General features: G+C 50.9%; 1 protein-coding gene across 5 annotated transcripts in view; it reads right to left on the bottom strand.

Moving 5' to 3' along the window:
• KIAA0513 overlaps nt 1-18,549 on the bottom strand; it is a gene marked incomplete at its 3' end in the record, with an annotated part of 54,795 nt that overhangs the window by 6,402 nt on the left and 29,844 nt on the right. For 4 of the 5 annotated variants that reach the window (XM_081119808.1, XM_081119809.1, XM_081119810.1 and 1 more), the window contains exons 2-11: nt 16,469-16,974; nt 14,326-14,425; nt 13,419-13,492; nt 10,655-10,725; nt 8,729-8,936; nt 7,812-7,852; nt 7,258-7,336; nt 5,471-5,548; nt 1,076-1,156; nt 520-614 (exon numbers count right to left, since the gene is read on the bottom strand). In XM_081119808.1, the coding sequence (XP_080975934.1) occupies nt 520-614; nt 1,076-1,156; nt 5,471-5,548; nt 7,258-7,336; nt 7,812-7,852; nt 8,729-8,936; nt 10,655-10,725; nt 13,419-13,492; nt 14,326-14,425; nt 16,469-16,797 (1,156 nt within the window). In that variant the 5' untranslated portion in view covers nt 16,798-16,974. Of the gene's footprint in view, nt 1-519; nt 615-1,075; nt 1,157-5,470; nt 5,549-7,253; nt 7,337-7,811; nt 7,853-8,728; nt 8,937-10,654; nt 10,726-13,418; nt 13,493-14,325; nt 14,426-16,468; nt 16,975-18,549 lie in introns of those variants that run through there. The other variant, XM_081119812.1, reaches the window with a different exon arrangement.

The following is an 18,549-nucleotide window of genomic DNA, read 5'->3' as shown; positions in this document are numbered from 1 at the left end:
TGGAAGCCTTTGGCAGCCTAGAAGAAATGCTGTTTGTAGCAGGTGGGATGATGGATGAAGGGGGCCCCCGTTGTAGAACAGGGGAGCTGACATCAGCAACATAGCCCCTTTTGTTACAGAAGACAGGAACTCCAGATAAACCTCAAACCCCCCTCCACCTCTCCCCTCACCCATCTCACTGCAGCGTGGTTTATGAAACAAAGGGAGACTATGGTGGCCTTTCAAGGTCAGAGTCTGAGCATCCAGTTACATCTCTACCTTTGTCCCTGACCATAAACACTGAGCTGGCAAGATCCCTCCATCCCTGGCACATCCTGCCTGGCAGAAATGGGCTTCCAAACAGCATGAGAAGCATTTTGAACATTTAAGTAGACAGAAACAGAGGAGGGGTGACTCAACCAGGTAGTTTAACATTCTCCTCATTAAAACGGGGACACCCCTTTTAGCGGGGGGGAAATCCTGGTCTGCAGAACGTCTGTCCCTAGCACTCCGCCCTGCCCGCCCCTGGCCGTGACCCACCTTCGTCCAGGTTCCCGATCACAGCCTGCTTCTTCAGAAAGTCGTTACACAGCTTCTTATTCAGCCCGAAGGCCAGCATGTTGTGAGTGAACGTGCTGGAAGTAAAAACACTCATGAGCTAGCACCCCTCCTGCCTCCCTGGGGAGAGGGAACCGGGACCTGGGCCCAGCGTGCAGCCTGCCTGGAACTGTCAGACCAAAGTAAAAATAAATCGTTCCTTCGTCAGCCAGCCAACATCACTCACTGTGAAACTGCCCGCCGCCACGTGTGGAGATGGGAGGCAGATGAGTTAGGATCTGGAATCCAGGCCAAGTGTAATGAATCATATGCTTCAAGCTGTCTGAGACCTCACAGTTGTACCGACACTGTGTCTCAGATGTGTGACATCGTGAGGTGGGAGTGTCCTCATCGAGTCTGGGTGTCAGTGGCAGCGCCTCTGCCCTGCTCTCTCTCTCTCTCTCTGTAACTCGGTGTCAGGAAAGGCATGAGTTCGCTCCCCAACCCATCCCCCTGTCTGGGTCACGAGGGACGGGGTTTTGGCCCCCAGTGCTCTTACCCTAGCTGTCCGAAGGTGATGTTCTCATTGAACCGCAGGCTGTCATCACGCTCCTCCTGGGTCATGTGGCACCACTTCTCCCTGCAAGCACAGGAGGTGACAGGAGAGGGTGTTCTGAGTGCCAACGTGTCCCTAGCCACTCGCCACCCCCACCCCACCCCCCACTCTGACCTACAGGTATCAGCGGTACCCAAGCATGGCCTTCCTCACACAGGAGCTGTTTACTTTGCTTTGACACAAAGCCCGCCAGCGACACACCACTCTGCCCGAGGGGCCCACATACACACTATCTAAATCAGCCTTCCTGAGATGGAGGCCCAAAAGCTCAGCCACTTTCTACCAACTTCAGGGGGCATGTACCTAGTGGTTGCCTAGAACATTCTCTAGGAGATAAGAACGCCAGCCCTCATGTCCTTCTTTTTGGTTCCAGGATGGGAAGTCATGGCCCCATTTTATGGGCAGGGAGACGTGCAGAGGGAAGGACCCTGTGGCGTCCCGTGGGGAGAGGACATCCAGACACTGGCGAGGAGGCTCTCAGACTCAAGCTGCGTCTCCAGGCCTTGTTGGCTTCAGTGGCTCTGGCCTGCCGGTGAGGGGACGGCCTGCTGTGGGTGCCAGTGCCTGGGAGGCCCGGGGAGCAGGGAGGCTGGGGGGCCCCGAAGCCCACACTGTCTGGTCAGGCGGCCTGGGCTCTGCAGTCACTTTCTCCCCCGTGGCTTCCTCACAGCTGACGCTGCCTCTCCGCACCCCTCCCAGGGCACGTTCTCCCCTCGGGTCCCAGTGAACCATAACCTGTGCCCACCGTGAGGATGGAACAAAGCCTCTAACACAAGGTGTGAGGCCCCAGGAGGATGGGATGCGGCCTGTGTGTGGCCTCACGGGTGGGCTGAAGAACCAATCTGCCTGCCTGCTCTCCGTGGAGAAACGCTAGCCAGCCCAGGGGTGGGGAAGGGGAGGGTGTTCCTTTGAGTGATATTAATTCTGTGTCCCTGCGTGAAAACTGTCCCCATTGGCTCGCTGCAGTGGACTGTCTCCCCCTCCCTTTGTCCCCAGTGGACGGGTGACCACCCCACCCCTGTGCTACTCTGGCTCCCGAGCTCCCTGCCTCTGAGAAGTGTGGAGATGCAGATGGTGACGAGAAGCTCATTTTAGCCTATTTCCCCCTAAAAACTAAACTCTGGATGATGAGTGTGACTAAAACGAGATTAAGAGAAAGATCAAAGAAAAGGGAAAGAGGAGGCAGTATGAGGGACGAGGGGCTGGGGTAATGGAGAAGCCAGAGGAAGAGAAACAGAACCGAGAACATCAACACTTCACCTCTCCCCTCCGGCCCGCGGATGCCACCCCAGCTTCAGCGGCAGGCCACAGGACCTCGGGGGCATGACAGAGGAGAGGGCAAGTGTAGTTCCCAGTCTCCTCATGCCGACGACAGGACACCCATGAAGATACCCAGAATGCCATCCTCTGCCCAGTGGTCACCCCTAGGACTGTCCAGCACACAGATCCCCGCACTACCACCAGGCCTGCTGTATAGCTGTGCAGGCTGCACAAACAGCCCAGACCCCTTGGATCATGCGGCACAGCAGCCCTGACCCCACTCCTCCTGACCCAGATGAGAGGTGATTCCTTTGGCTGTGACTAGGAACAGACCTGGGACCTTTAATCTGACTCTGAAAAAAGAGGTGGAAGTCATTAGCCATCAGTGGCTCAGGTGATGCCTAGAATCACATCAATTCCTTTAAACTGTCCAACACGCAATACCAGTCGAGGTCTAAAATTCCCAGAGGAAGGAACAGGTGTCTAGACTGTGCAGTGGGGGATGGATGTGACCCACAGCCTGGAGAACGGGAAGCCTTCTGAAATGGAGATGTTCCCACCTCTGAGACAGAGAGGACACTAATGGCATTGTTGGCAGTTTACCAACAAGGAAAAATAATGTTGGAGGCATAAGGTTGCTCTGGAGTCGGAGCCAACCCTCCTGCCCCCAATCTCAAAGCAACACCTGCCCCTCTTCAGGGTAAGGCCTGGGGCACATTTGGGTGTCCTAGGGGGCAGGTACGAGATGTGCATGGTCAGACCACATCTGTTCCAGTGAGAAGGCCTGGAAGGCCCAGAGGCTGGCCTCCACTCTCCGGCTCAGCACTGACCGGCTGGGAGGCCACAATGTTCCCACCTCCTTGGGCCTTGGCTGTGATGTTAAGAAGCCTGCTCCAGGAAGGCTGGTTAATCACACTCACTCAGATAGACCGTGGGAATTTAGGGGCTTTCTATTAAAGGAGGTACTGGGTATGCCTAAATGCCCCTTTTAGAGCCATAATAAGGCTGCATAAGAAACAAGATTTCTCATAAAACAATAGCACTAAAAACATATCACTGATTAAAGGAAGCATGTTTTGGGAAATTTCCACAGGGTTGTGTGTGTGTGTGCAGAGTCACTGAATCAGAAACGATATTTTGATCGTTTAAGTCTAAAAATACATTACAAAAGATGTCCACCAATTTGAAGTTCAAGCAATTTGAGTCAGACCCCACTGTGGGCTACCAGGAAACAGCCCCAGGCTAGGCATTTCTCTTCAGGGTACCCTGCACACATACAGGCTCCCCATTAGGTAGGAGAGAGAGCAGCTGTCCCTTCTCTGTGACTCCCCAACCTGTTATGGTGGGGAGGGTCTGGCAGATGCCTGCACACCTGAGTGTGTGACTGCAAAAAGACAGATCCTCTGCATCCCCTCGGCTTCCGAGTCAGGATCCCAGTGTGACACAGTGAAGCCTCAAGGTGGGGCTTTGAGGTCAGCCTGGAAGGGGCCAGAGTGGAGAGCTCAATTTGTTCAAAATCGGAGCTTTCTGGACTTCACTGCTCTCTCCTCTCTGAACTCCCACTGGGCCTTCTGGGAGGTCTGGGGTGCCTCATTTGTTTCCTATTTTGGGGTGCTCTGTCCTTGGAGAGCTCTCACCCGTCACCAGCCTGTCCCAGCGCTGGGCTTGCCTCCCAGGGACACCCTCACTGCTGGCAGCCAGAGCTGGGTGGCACCTGTGTCTGGGCTCTGCCCCCCCACCCGCCCTCAGGTGGCCCTGGAGGGGACCCCCAGCACTGGAACATGAACAAAGTCACGTGGACACACACCTCTTCTTCTCCTCCTCTCCAGCATCCCCTCTGGAGCGGCAGCAGAAACAGGTCAACAGAGGAACATGTCAAAGTCATGCAAGATACGTGGATGGAAAAAGAGAACAAGCGAAAGAAGGAGGGTTATTACGGGCAGAAATGGAGAGGGACAGAGAGAGACAGGCCATTCGAGATCCATCCGTCTCCTAGGAGTTTGAGAGCTGAGCAACAAGAGGAACCCCATTCACCTACAAGCATCTAAGCATTTCCTTCCGTTTTGTTTCCTGGCAGAGTGTCAAGTTCTCTCTAGAGTCCTTGGGGAGAGTGCCATCGTCCTCCCCCTGAACCTCCCATGTGCTCCCTCTGCCTCCCCAGGAAACGCAGCCACAGCCGGCTGCTGAGGGTACAGGCAGGCCATCTCACTCCCGTTAGGGTTTGGTTGCCACCCAAACAGAAAGGTTTCACCTGAGATTCCCCCACGTGCTAGTGGACTGAAGACTTAAACAGCAGGATCTGCTCTCTCCTGCCAGGGACAAAGGCTAAGTGGTTTCCCTGGTGTTGGGAAGAGGGGGTTCATTTTGTTCAGAGGCTTCAAAATCCCAGGACTGGTGGGGCCAGTAAGGGCGCCCCAGGCTGTCAGGGCTGCTGCCCATCCTGCCCAGTGCTGTACGCAGTGGGTGGCAACCTTAGCTCACTGTGACCAGAGAGAGAACTGAGCACCAGCCGCATGGCATCAGTGCCAACCCCTCACTGCCACGACGTGCCACGTGCTTTGTGAAAGGGTTCACTCAAGGGGTCTTCTCCAGTGGCAAGACCACCCTCAGGGGAGCTGTGAAAGGCTGCAAACCAGAGCGAGTTGAAAGAAGCAACTGCCTTTCTCCAGATGTTAAAGTAAAGTCTAGGGTGGCGGCCAGCCCTGCACCCCAAGATCCTGCGGCAGTGGTTCGTGCTCAGGATTCGGACTTCTTACAGAGAACAGGCAGAGTGGGTCAGAGGGGGTCCTGACGGTTTCATTCAGTGGGAATCTGCATTTCTTAGGAGGGTCAGGCCAAGTCATGCCAGAGCCCCAGGACAGGAAGGAAGAGCTCATGCAAGCCAAGTACCCCACCCACCCACCAAGCGCTGCGCCCGGACCCTTCAGGCAGCCTGCAAGGCACAAGGCCAGAAGGGGCTGAAGGAGAAACACAGACGCATGGACTCAGCCGTTCTTCTGTCTCCTCTTCAGAAACAGGAAAAGCAAGCTCTCCCGGGTCCTCTTCCCCGAGGAACGCCGGCCCAGACTTTGCTCCTACCTGGTGGTGGGGGACCGCTTTCTCCTCTCACAGTGGACAGCATCGAAAAAGGCCGCGTTCCAGAACCTCAGCGTATGCCTGCGAGACAGAGACACACATCAGTCCTCTCCAAACGAGGAGAGAAAGGCAGCTCTCGGCCCACTTGAGGGATAAGGAAGCGGAGTCCCCGCTGCCTCTGGGTGATCTGCAAGCCTCGGGGAGACGGGCGAAGAGGAACCGAGCATGAGCCTTTATCCCAAGTCAGATACCACCCTGGGGCTCCCAGCCAAGCATCATGGGCACACAGGGGAAGTGCAGGCAGGAAGGAGAGGTGGAGCTGGGTAACCCTGGATTCTTCAGGGCAAAGCTGAAGCCGCCACAGGCAGGATGTAGACAGAGCCCTTTCCCGCTTCTCCATCTCCCATTGAGGGTCCCAGGAGGAGGCAGGGGGTTCAGAGAGATCTGCTTTTCTAGAACAGGTGCTAGTAACATAAATGGGGACCTGCCAGGGACAGGCCATGTGCACAGAGCAAACGTGTATAGGGACACACAGTAAGAGGCATTCTTCTCAAAGAAGATAGGGTCAGCAAACCATGGACTTGGTGGGTGGGCCAAATCCCACCGCTGCCTGTTTGTGTCAATCAAAGTTTACAGGAACATAGACCCACCCACTTACTTATATACTGTCTAACAGCAAAGTTGAGGGGTTTCCTGCATAGCCTAAAATATTCACCACCTGGCCCTTCAGGGCTTTTGCCCTGTTGCAGGTGATAAGGCAGCCCCCAAGTCAAGGCCCAGGGGGGCTGAGCTAAAATCACTGGACAGGTGTGACAGGAGCTTCCACTTCTCCCGCTTCTTTTTGAACCTGACCCAGCTCCCTCAGCTCGACTGTGATTTCTGAGGGAGCAGCAAGTCTGATACCCTTGGGGTTCCAGGTGCTAGTACATTGCCTACTGTGAGTAAATAAATATGGCAATGGAGAGGCTTTGGAGGGATTAGAGCAGCACAAGTTGTCACCCACAGAGCAAGAAGAGGGCAAGATTTCCCCAGACCACTGGCCTTCCACTTCAAGCCTGATGTTTATACATATAAAATAGTTTTATTGGGATATAATTCACATACCATAAAATTCACTCTTTTAAAGCATGCAATTCAGTGGTTTCTAGTATATTCACAGAGTGGTGCAACTATCACCATCTAGTCCCAAAATATTCTCATCACCCCATAAAGAAACCCCATACCCATTAGCAGTCACTCCTCATTCTCCAATACCCTCTGCCCCCAGGGATTTGTCTGAACATTTTATATAAATGAAATCACATGCTGTGATATTTTAGTCTGGCTTCTTTCACTTAACAAAACGTGTTCCAGGGTCACCCATGCTATAGCAGGTATCAGTTCCTTTACATGGCTGGGTAATATTCTGTGGGATGGATATGTCACAGTTTGTGTACCCATACATCAAGTGTCCATATAGATGGACATTCAGATTGTTTCTACCACTCAGCTATTATGAATAATGCTATTATGAACATATAGGCACAACTTTTTGCTTGAGTACCTGTTTTCAATTCTTCTGAGTACATTTGTAGGAGAGGAATGGTTGGGTCATAGCGTAACTCTATATTTAACCTTCTGAGGAACTGCCAGACTGTTTTCCAAAGTGGCTGCCCCATCTGACAATCCCACCAACCCCTGCTACTGTTCATCTGTATTACTTTGGCTATCCCAGTGGGCGTGAACGACCTTCACTTCTGATGGTGACCAAGGCGCACAGCTGCTGCCCCACAGGTGCGAGGGGGTCTTACCAGATGGGCTGCTGTTTCAGGTGTGTGTACAGGTAGATCTTCTCCCCCTTCCTCTCCTCCTCTGGGCTGCACACAGTCACTGCAGGAGGGTGAGAAAGACTGAGAGTGGCTCTAGTTGCACCCACATGTTGGCAAACCCCACGGCAATGCTGCTGAAGCCACTGCTTCTCCCCAAAGGCCATAGAAACGCACAGTTGAAACAGCACAACAGCTTCACTGCTGCCCGTGGGCAGTAACGACTCTCCCCACACCTGGCAACGATCCTTTCTGAGGGAGGGGTCCCTAGAAGGCTCCTGCACCCCTGGAGATGCTTCCCTGAACCTCCCTAGGGTGAGGAGCTTAGTTCCTGCATCTTGTCCCTAGAGAAGTGGCTCTTCAGCAGAAGTTCAGTGAGAAAACAGACTGGAGCTGAGAGCAACTGGGGAGTCACAAGGGCAGTGGAGCCCCAGGACAGTTAGGAACCTGTTTGTTGGTGCTGCTAGTTAAGGGTGGGCTGGTTGAAGACTCCCGTGGGGACCTGGGTTACAGGGACTGGGTGGCTGGGAGGCACTCACCAGTCTTCTGCGGCTTGTCCTTGGGCTTGCTCTCATCCTCCCTGGGGGAGAGAAGCCACAGCAGTGACAATGTGACCCCCACACTTGCTCAAAGAAACTGTTTTACATCACTGAAACAGGATTCAGTCTCACAACCAGTGTGCACATTTCGTGTGGGGTTTTTTCCTAAAAAATTTCTATTAAATTGATGCTACATCTGTCAATTGTCAGTCGTTTCAAATTTAGGCGTCTTTGTGCTGCTTTCTCTGAATTCAAAACTATGTGGACCAGAAGAGGAATAAAGCCAAGTCACCTGGTTGTAACCAAGCCACTGGAGGTGACAGCGGGGCCCACGGAGTGGCTGGCACAGGCACCAGGCCCACGTTACATTTGTCAATTTTCAGTTGTTTCAAAAGGCTGGCATAGGCACCAGGCCCAGAGCTCTCTTGCTGATGTACTCCCTTCTCCGTGGAAGTTTCAGCTCCTGCATGCCTGTTACAAGGGTCCCGAGTGTCTGTGGGAGAGCTGCTGTCCTGGGGATACAGGTTTTCCGGAGTTTGTCGTCATTGCTTTAACACAAGCTCCCACAAGAGTCAGAGGAGGGAGGTTTGTAATTTCCCTCCTGCCAACTGACAATTTCCATATGCTCCTCATTCGTCCAGAAAACACGGACCCACAGGGGACATCGCTGCATGTCAACAAACAGAATGGCATTTGGAAACCCTAGAAAACTCTGGGGGGCAAGGAGCCAAACTGGGCTGGCAGCTGCGCTTCTCCGAGCAGCTCTCTGGCCCCAAAGACCGCCAAGTGTGAACAGGTTCTTCCATTACCAGGCCGGGGCCTCTTCACCTTGAACTTAACTTGACTTCTGCTCCTTGTCGCACCTGCATGCCTGCCCCTCCCCTGTGAGACAGAGGCGCACAGCAGGTCACACTTACTCATTTTTCCTGACCAGGGGTCCCTTCAGCTTGGTCTCCAGCCCCCCGAAGAAGCCCTTGACGTTCTCGGTCTTGGCCGACGTGTTCTTCAGCAGCCGCTCGGCAATGTCCTTCTTCTCTGCTAACCAGCTGTTGGCGGACCTCAAGTAGGAGTCGATGCTCCCTGCAGGCTTCTCCTTGGACTCTGAGGGGAGCAGGTGTGGTTTACCTAGAGACAGCGGGGAAGAGAGTGGGAGTAAGAACCATATTGTGCAGCAGCAGCCACAGAGGGTGGAATGGAACTCCCATAGCTGCTGGAGCCACTCTGGTGTGGCGGGGAGACCTCCATCCATAATGCCTGACCAGGCAGCGGGAAGTTAACAGCTGAGAGGTGCCTGGGCCCCTTCTGTCCCAGGGCGGTCACTGAGCATGGACTGTATAAGAAGTCAGCCAGGTGCCACAGAGGCCAAAGAAGAAACAGACAAGGATCCAGCCCCAAAGAAGCACGCAGTCCAGAAAGGAGGTGAGCAATGTACACACAGAGTGAGAGCATAAGACAAAGCAACCAGCATGGTTGTGAGGCCAGGGGCTAGAGGACGACAGAGGAAAGAGTCTTTCCTTGTGGTGGGAGGAGGTGTGCAGATTCCAGCCAGGCTCAATGGCGTCTGGACAGGGCCTGAAGCAGGAGGGTGTTGGATGAGGGAGATGGCAAGAGGAGGGTATTCTGGAAGGAGTGTGAGTGGAGGCAATACAAGGAATGTCCCTTTCTAAGGCAGTGTATGGACCTTCAGGCCAAGTTGCCTCCTATAAGCTAAAGAGCCTCCTATAGGGCAAGGCACTTCCTCTCCTATAGGGCAAAGGGCCCCCTACAAGCCAAGGTGTCCCCTATAGGTCAAGTCACCCCCTCTATAGGTCAAAGCACCCCCCTAGGCAAGATGCCCCCTAGAGGTCAGAGGTGATCCCTTCAGGCCAAGGTGCCCCTATAGGCCAAGGTACTATGTATCTCCTACTAATTTAAGCTGCTCTGCACACAGATCTGACTCAGATAAGCAACATCTAGTTGTTCTTTGAGAAGGAGGAGCCATAAGTTGGATAAGGGGTTCCCATCTGACCCAAAGGCAGCTGATAAGTGGCCCAGCATCAAGAGCCTGCCCAGTGATGGCCTGGCCGAGTTTCGGCAGTTAGAGCAGCTATTGCCAACAGAACTGAGGGGCATGGAAAGAATGGCTGTTGGGAATGAGAGGACAAGGCCAAGTTGCAGAGGGCAGGGATACTCCGCAAGAGCAAACCCGTGGGTCACACAGAGAGGGTGGAAAGGGGGGCCAGTGCTAGCACTGCCCTGACCCAGCTCTAGTCCATGTGCAGGCCCAGCAACCTTCTCCTTATGGTAGCCTGAATGAGACTCTGTTGTAGCAGCTTAAGACAGGGAACCCTCAAGTTCCAACGTACCAGAACGTTCCAATGGAATGAGCCAGAAGAGCTGTCAGAACCTCAGCATAAGGAAAAGTCTGCACTCTTCATGAAGGCACCCTAGCCTGTACCTGGGAATGCTTTCCAGGCTAGGATCCTAGACTGCTCCTCTCACCTTCCTTCAACAGCCAAGCCTGTGGCATATTTTGCTAAAACCTAAAACTAATGTCCTTACATCCTGCAATCCCTGTGCTTATCACAAAATGTCCTGTTGAATGTGTTTATTTTCTCACTTCCCATCAGCTGGGTGGTGTCCTTTCTACTGTGGACAGTCAATGACTTGACCCACAATATAGACAATGTCTCCTCCTGTTTTAGGAATCTCACTCCTTGCTCATTTCCTCCCTAACATCAGTTTTCATTGTTTTGTGTTTGCATTTAATCAGGAAGAAATCCTCATTTGATGCCTTGTTAGAAGTTGACAAGTCTTGAGTTTCCAAGTCTGCCCTCCACATGCGCCACGACCCCATGTCTTACCGATGTGGTAGTAAGTGAAACACATGGTCATGAGGTTCTTGGCAGGCCCAAAATCATCCATCTGATGACACCTGAAATGAGAAGCAAGGTTGACTGGCTAAATAATCGTTCCACCTGATTTTCTTTCTTTCATTTCTTCCCCCCACCCGATTTTCCTACTGTGAGCTCAGAAAACAAGACCAAAATCCTTTACAGACATGCATAAATTAATACCTCACTCCTCAGATGCTACTTAGGAGAGGCCACAAAAGTAAATGCCCTTTGCCCAGTTAGGTGCATTACCCACAGGCACACGGAGGGGACTGGGTCTGATCCCAGTCAGGAAAAAGTTCACATCTTTTCATTTTCAGGGTGGAACAGCCAAGGCCCAGGAAGCTCAACTCTACATATGGGAGCAGTGCCAGGACTGGAAGTCAGGCATCAGGTCTTAGGTCAAAGCGGGTGGCCCTCCAGCCCCTACTTCTTAGGAACTAGCAGTGGATTAGATGATACACTCCAGTCATTGGTTCTCAGACTTGAGCAGCCTCGGCATCACCTTGAGGACATGGTAAGATGTGGACTGCTAGGCACCCCCAAAGTGTGTGCTTTAGCAGGTCTGGGGCAAGGCCTGAGAATGCGCACTTCTAACAAACTCCTCTTGTGAAGCTGATGTTTTGATGCTCCTGGCCCAGCAATGGCTCTCTGAGAACCACTGGGAATATGCAAACCTACCTACATGATGTCACTTGCTGAAAGCAAATGATCACATACCAGAACCTTTTATAGACTAAAAAATGTTCTACAAATGCAAAGAATTGTACTAACTATATTATATTATACTTACTATATTAAGATTTATAAGAGACACATAGATCCATTCAACTTAGCAAACAATAAAGGGAAAATCTTCAGAGAGGGCCTGTCTGCCACGAGGAATTTGCACTGTGGTAGTTGCTAAACCTACAATGATGTCCACTGCAGCACTGGGAACTAGAGACATGAAGAAGGATCATCTACATGCCATCAACAGGGTGTGGGTTGAATAAATTATGGTGCATGATACATTAGAATACTACATAGCTGTAATGCCTTTTTAAAAAAATCTATTTGCTAATAGGTGCATAGTTAACAGTGGTTTTCACTGGGAGATGGATCTAGAGCGAGAGGAAAGAGTATGAAAGGTTTCCCGTTCATTTCAGGCTTCTGTACCCTTCTATCCTGTTTCCATTTGCACTTCTCTTTCCTGTTTAGTTTTTAACCTTGGACAAACATTACTTTAAAAAAAGTCAACAGAAATGATCTAGACAGTGGGTTCAGGCAAGTTTTGTTGATCTTTTAATATAAAAATAATTTAATAAATTTAAAGAACTAAACTACTAATAAAACCATAACAGACTAAATAAAAGTAAAACCTAGAGATACAAATATACTGAAACTTATAAAATTCATACATTTTAAAAATTAATAAATATTTCAAAATATTATGAAGTTTTGTGTTTTGGCAGGGTTGAGACTTGAATTTAATTCCCCCCCTCAACTTTATTTATTTAGGGGAAAATACAAAGAAAAATTGAGAATTAGATAAGTATTTACCACATGGGACAGGCCCAATGTACACAAACTATAGAGTTCAGGAAAATTCCCATAGGTGCAAATGTCTGGGAGTTGAAGTATGTTCAGGCTCTGACGTATGTTCAGGGTCATGTTGCACACAAGACAACCGGGGGCTGAGCTCCCATGTGCTCCCAGCTGAGGCAGGGTACCCTTAGATTTCCCCCACTGGGACTGGATCCTGAACTTGAGATGCTCTGAACAAGTGCAGGTACACAGATCCTCAGCTGTTTTGCTCACTTTCTTCCAGTACATGCCCCATGTTTGAGGTGGAATAGGTGAGGGGACACTGAGACATGGGAATTAAGATGCAAGAGAAGAGCTACACTTCTGTTGCGAGAAGGAAGAGAAGGAGGAAATGGACATGGGGACACAGGGAGGTGGCCACGGTATACGCCAGGGGACCAGGACCTGCTTTGAGGCCACAGTGAGGTGATGGGGGAAGGGGAGTGCAAGTGATTGTCAGATCAGCCCTTTCCTTTCCCACCCACAATCTGTCCCATCCACCTGGCTTATTAAAGCCACTGCTCGGCTTCCCCTAGGCTTAAATGCTTCCCCTTAGATTAATAATTTGGACAACACATCACCCGCTCTGATACAAGTCCAAGATGTCTGAAGAGGGTCTGGCAGTCCTAGAGCCATGGGGCCGCAGGAGAGCCGTGAGTCCAATGGCTGCCTCCCACAGCTACACAGAGGCAGAGGGGCCCTTTCCATCCCCCCCCCCCCACTGTCTATGAACGCCTTGGTGAGAAAAGGCCCCAGCAGTGCAAAACTCCTACTCAGAGCAGGCTATGTCACCCAACCATATCATTAAGTGGGTGGTTACCTAGCTTGAAGTACTTCACAACAGGAAATCAAGAAAATTCCAGGTCGCTGCTGGAGGAGGGTAAGGCCAACTGCATGTAATCACAGCCTGTCCTGAGGACCTGAGTGAGGAATTGACTCATAGCCAGCTGTGGTCCTCTAGTCTCTACTGCCAGATAAGGATTCTCACTAACTCCCTCCCACGAGCTGCTGGTCACGACTTCTCCTTTTAGCTGATGCTGAGTATATCACAGAAACTGCGAGCTGATGACTCGTGCCGCTGTTACTCACAACTGGATTATTACGGGGCAGGGAAGGGAGGGAAGACAAGCTCCTTAGGAAAAAGGCTTTGAGCAACAGCATTACTTACTCAAACAGGACCACTGCAAAAGACTGCACGAGGCGGTAGAAGGTCGGCTCTGAGACACACTTGGAGTTGCAGCGCTGTCCGGGAGGAGGGGAGACAGGTCATCAGGGCAGCCAAGGGGCAGAGGCGCACTGCAGCTCAGAGAGGCTGTGGGTTTACCACGCTGAGCATCTCTCAAGGCAGCTGGGATGAGAGCCCAGGACCATAACAGCCTCCCCTGCTCTACAGAAACCAGGACCCTGGCAGGTGCTGGCACCCGGCACATGACTACAGCTCATCAGAGCACAGGCAGACGCTTTCCTGCATCTCTTAGGAACTCCACACCCTCACTCCCACCCCCACACAAAAATAGGGAGGAAAAAACCCCCCAATGACAACATTGACTATTTCTGGGTAGTGGATTTATGAGTTTTTCTAGTTTTGCTTACCTGCATTTTCTAATTTTTCTTTGAAGAATAAATTATTTGTGATAAGAATACTTTAAAAACCAAGAACTTAAGCAGCTTTACAGAAAAAAAAAGAAAAGAACCCACTGGATATTTATAAAACTTAATTCTTCTCTGAACTTACAGGCTGTCATTGTCCTGAATATATCTTTAGAAAATCTGAATATTGTAGGTTACTTAATAAAAATATGCATGGACATACCCCACATGCTTGCCTTTAAAAAACAAACTTTTCTGGAATTTCATGTGGTGGACAGGCCAGTTTGATCCCCCATTCTTTCCCAGTAGGGCACTGAATGAGCTGCTGCCCACTTCCCACTATTCTAAATAGGCCTTTTCACAACATCTCAAGGTGTTACTTTTTCTGTTGGGTCATATCCCTTGACTGTTTCTCCTGAGTGGAGGAATTAAAAAGACAGAGATGGTGCAACAGCACCAGCCCCCTCCCTACCACCTGCCCTTACCTGGGCGCTCACGTATCGAGCAAACCACTCCCGGCCTTTTCCACATTCACTGCTACAGTACTCCCCAAACTTGGCTTTCTCCTCCTGGTCCAATTCCTCCCTGGAGAAAAGAGCAGAGGGGAAAAAACTTTCAATCCTCTGGAACAAAAAAGGTGACAGTAGGGGAAGAGGAAAGAGAGGAACTAATAAGCACTGCATCCCAGCTATGTATAGCTGCCTGACCTACTTCAGCTCATCTGACCCTCTGGGTAACCCTCTCGAGGAAATGGTGTCATTTCTATTTCATAGATGAGGAGACTGGTTTGGAGGGTCAGACACAGCTGGGGAGTGAACAGGGCTCCATCCAGACTTCCTGGCTCCAAAGTCCACATTCTTCCTCTCTTGTCCTCCTGCCTCCAGTTAGGTGGTCCAGGTGGCACAGATCCATCCACTGAATTCAGGAATGCCTCAGTCCCAGGAGGACACGTGTCTGATGCCACCTCCCACCAGTCAGAAGGAGGGCATGGCTGCTTATTCCTTTGAGCTTGTGAACAGCCATTCTGCTCACCTCTGTCCTCTCTGTGTGTGGGGGCTGGAGACTGGGGGACAGTAGGGGGTCACCACCTCCACGGTGGACAAAGTAGTCACTGGTCTCAAATCACTTCTGATCACTCTTCATAGGGGGTGAATACTCCACCCCAAGTGTAATGACTACGAAAATGAAGCAGGGGCTGAGGCTCAACTGGCTTATGCAATATTTCTTTTATTTAAGGTTCTGTAGAAAACATCTTGGTCTCATTTATCCCTAAACACCAGATGAAATACGACAATTTGCCAGCCATTTGCAGTGATTTCTGGAATGCTCTTGAAAATGCATCTGATCCAGCTGTCCACGTTCCATGATGCCGACAGGCTGCCACAAATATAGACCAGGCTTCTTGGCAACCTGACGAGCTTTGGGGCTCTCTTCCTTTTCATTAACTGGGTGTGTGCTCAGAGAAAGCTGACTAATGTCAGTGTGAGTCAAACCATGTAAGGAGGAAGCCACATCTACTGCTCTCCCAGGATGCGTTCAAAATGAAACGTACATGCATTTTAAGAGGGTCAGTGAGATGGATTATCATTTGAGACTTTCCTTTTTTTAACTGCACGGGAAACTGAGGCATGTCTGAGAAAGGCAGACCCCAACTTTGCCAGTTTATAAACAAGGGACCTAAATCACAATAGAAAAAAATGGATTCTTTGCAGTGTGTCAACGGGCAGACATTCTTATTGCTTTAACGAATTTGGAAAACTTCCCCTTCTTCCAAAGCTCCCCAGGTTGTAACATGCGTGAGTGGTCCAGAGGCTTTGCTAAAAGGCAGATTCAGACCAGTGGGGCTGGGTGCTGCCCGAGACTCTGCATGTCTAAGAAGCTCCCAGGGATGCTGATGCTTCCGGTCTGCAGAAGACAATCTGAGCAGCAAGACCTTCAGCCCTGAACGTGCTGCTGTGAATGATGTACGGCCTCCAGTCAACACCTGCCACCGTGAATCTGCGTTTGTTTGCCTCCCCTCACCCTGTCTGAGATGGTAATACATGAGGGTGGGAGAGCTAGAGGCCTATCCACAGATTCCCTGCTCCTCCCTCTGCATTCTAACTCCCATTCCTCTTCCTGCTGCTCCCACTGTCAATGCTCCCTCCCTACCTCTTCAAGAACCGAAGGAAAGGCCAGAAAGAGGTGTGAGGAAGAGTCCCCGCCCTAGCAGCTGCTTAAAGCTCAGCAGCCCATGAGCATCACAAGGAGCGTGGGTCACTGAAACTTCTTGCCTTATATTGCTACTAAATTTAATGTCAGCTAATAATTGCAGTCCCCTAGCTAAGCATGACTCTGACATGGAATGCCAATGAGGAGTTATCCTGAAAGCTCTCAGATACTGGGAAAGTGAAACTAGTGTTCTCTTAGATTCAGCAATGATGCGGTGAGGGTGTCAGTGGAGAGGTCAGAGCAGTGGTGGGAGGGAAGGAAGGGTGAAAATTCCCCAACTGGTTCTATCTGCAGCCCTGGGTGGGGTTGTGAACCACTGGGGCGGCCCATCAATGGCTAGTGAGGGGCTGGGAGCCCTGGCCCCAGGGGATGCTCTGCTCAGGGCCAGCCCAGAGTAGAGAGGCCCCTGGGGCTTACCCTCCAGAGAAGATCTTCTCCACATAGCTGCGCATGAACTCCCTGAGCTCCAGGGACTCCTCGTCCTTGGCCGACTCCGTGCTCTGGTTGGAAGAGAAGGACTCGTTGGAGGAAGAGCGGCGGTACTGGTCCCAGGATGGGTGGGAGGGCGACTCGCCCATGTCGTTCTCGCTGTCTGCTGACTCTGTGGTCTCACTCTCTGACCCGCCGTCACCCTGGGAGCTGTCCCCATCCTGCAGCTTTGGTGGCAATGCTTCCACGGGTGAGGAGGAGGATGGCTCGGTCTCGAAGTCAATCAGTGAGCCCACAGGGACCTCCGGGGCCTCCATGGCTCGGGTGGGCTGCCAAGGAGGACGGCAGGTAGGTAGGCCGGACAACTAGATTCCCAGGAGTGTCAGTGGGAGCTGGAGACCATGCAGGAGCTTGCTAAGCACATGTGAGTTGCTTGGCAACTTCTGGCCACCAGGAATGAGTCCTCTGGGGCAGCTCACGCAGCTCTAAGGCATCTAGGACGAAAGCACACAAACACGATCAGCAGGATAACAGCTCCTTGTGTTAGAGAAATTCAGCACTTAGAATCCAGACTTAAATGAATGAAGTAGGTGTCCAATTCCCTCTAAAGAGAATTTGGGAAATCTCTACACTGCTGTCACTTTCCCCCTGTCCATTTTACTGTTAAACGTCTGGTGTGTACATGATAGGTGCTCAATAAGTATTTGTTGAATAAATGAACAAATAAACACCAACAAGAAGGATTTCTCTACACTAAGCAAATAGACTTCAAGAGTGCTACATCTGCCGGTCCTCTCCCCACTCCAGCCTGCCAGACTGAGGCCAATAAATAAAAAGTCTGACCCAGTCAGTCACCAGAGACACACCTGCGGCCCACTGTCTTAAGTCCCTCAAGACTTAGTACCAGCTCTTCCAAGAAGCTTCTCTCCAACCCTATTCAAAATAATTTACCTACTGAGTTCCCCTCTGGGCCCTGGAATTTTATTTACACTCACTTATGATCCTGTTTGTTTGGCGGGTAGATATTAGGATTTCTGTTTATCCCATTAAAGCATAACCCCAGGAGGGTGAACCAGGCCTTAGCCACCTCTGTAGCAACTCAAGTGCCCAGCAGAGTCTTGACTAATAAAGTGTTCACTGCACGTTTGCTGAATGGTGAACAGACCTGACCGTGAACATGCTCTAAGTATCTGGAGCATCGACAACACAGGCTACATAGCAGCAGAGCTAGAAACAGAACCTTTGCTTCTAAACCAGGTCTTGAGACAGCCAGTTTGGGAGTCACCTGCCAGTTCAGAGCTCCTCCCTTCCCAGTGACAAGTGGCAGACAGCAAAGCAGGAAGTAGAAGCCCCTCTGGTTGCCAAACCTCCTCTGGAAGAGCACATCCTGAGCCGGGGCCACATCCCTTTCCCCCTTTTTTACTGACCCAAATATCTAGGACAACACCTGGCTGATAGGTGGCTGCTGATATTGATGAACTAATGTGCCTTCTGAGGGTAATTCAATATCAAAACTGCATTTACTGCCTGTTAAGAGCTTAATGTTTACAAATCGATTATGGGTTCCTCCAAATTCCCCAGCCCAGGATATTTTTAAATGCCCTGAGTCAGAAAGATGGAATCACTGGCTCCTTGTCATTACAGTGGAAACAGCATACCCTCAGCAGAGTCCCACAAAGCTTTCCTTGGTCCAAAAAGGAGATACATAAACCCCAATGCAAAAGAACTTTCTGGGGCTCTTAGTAGCTTAGACCACAGCACACTACCACTCAGAGAGCTTGAGATTAAGGAGTGGCAGGCTGGGTTGAGCAGCCTAGGCTCCCCTCTCACCAGTCATGTCTCTGAGCCACGGCCTCTCTCTCTGGGCTGGGTCTCTTCATCTGACATTGAGGCCAGGTTAGCTCTCTAAGGTCCTTCTGGCAATTATTTTCTCAGATTCTCCAAAGAAGAGAAAGTCACACCTATAATAACACATCTGATATTAAAATGGAAAACACACTAGGAAAATGTTTGCAGTCACTATGGTAGGAAAATTGAGTCATCAATTTATATTATAAGTTTACCCAAAT

Source organism: Miniopterus schreibersii (assembly GCF_964146895.1).
Source record: "Miniopterus schreibersii genome assembly, chromosome: 18".
Classification (NCBI taxonomy): Eukaryota; Metazoa; Chordata; class Mammalia; order Chiroptera; family Miniopteridae; genus Miniopterus; species Miniopterus schreibersii.
This window is presented reverse-complemented; position numbering and strand designations above follow the sequence as displayed.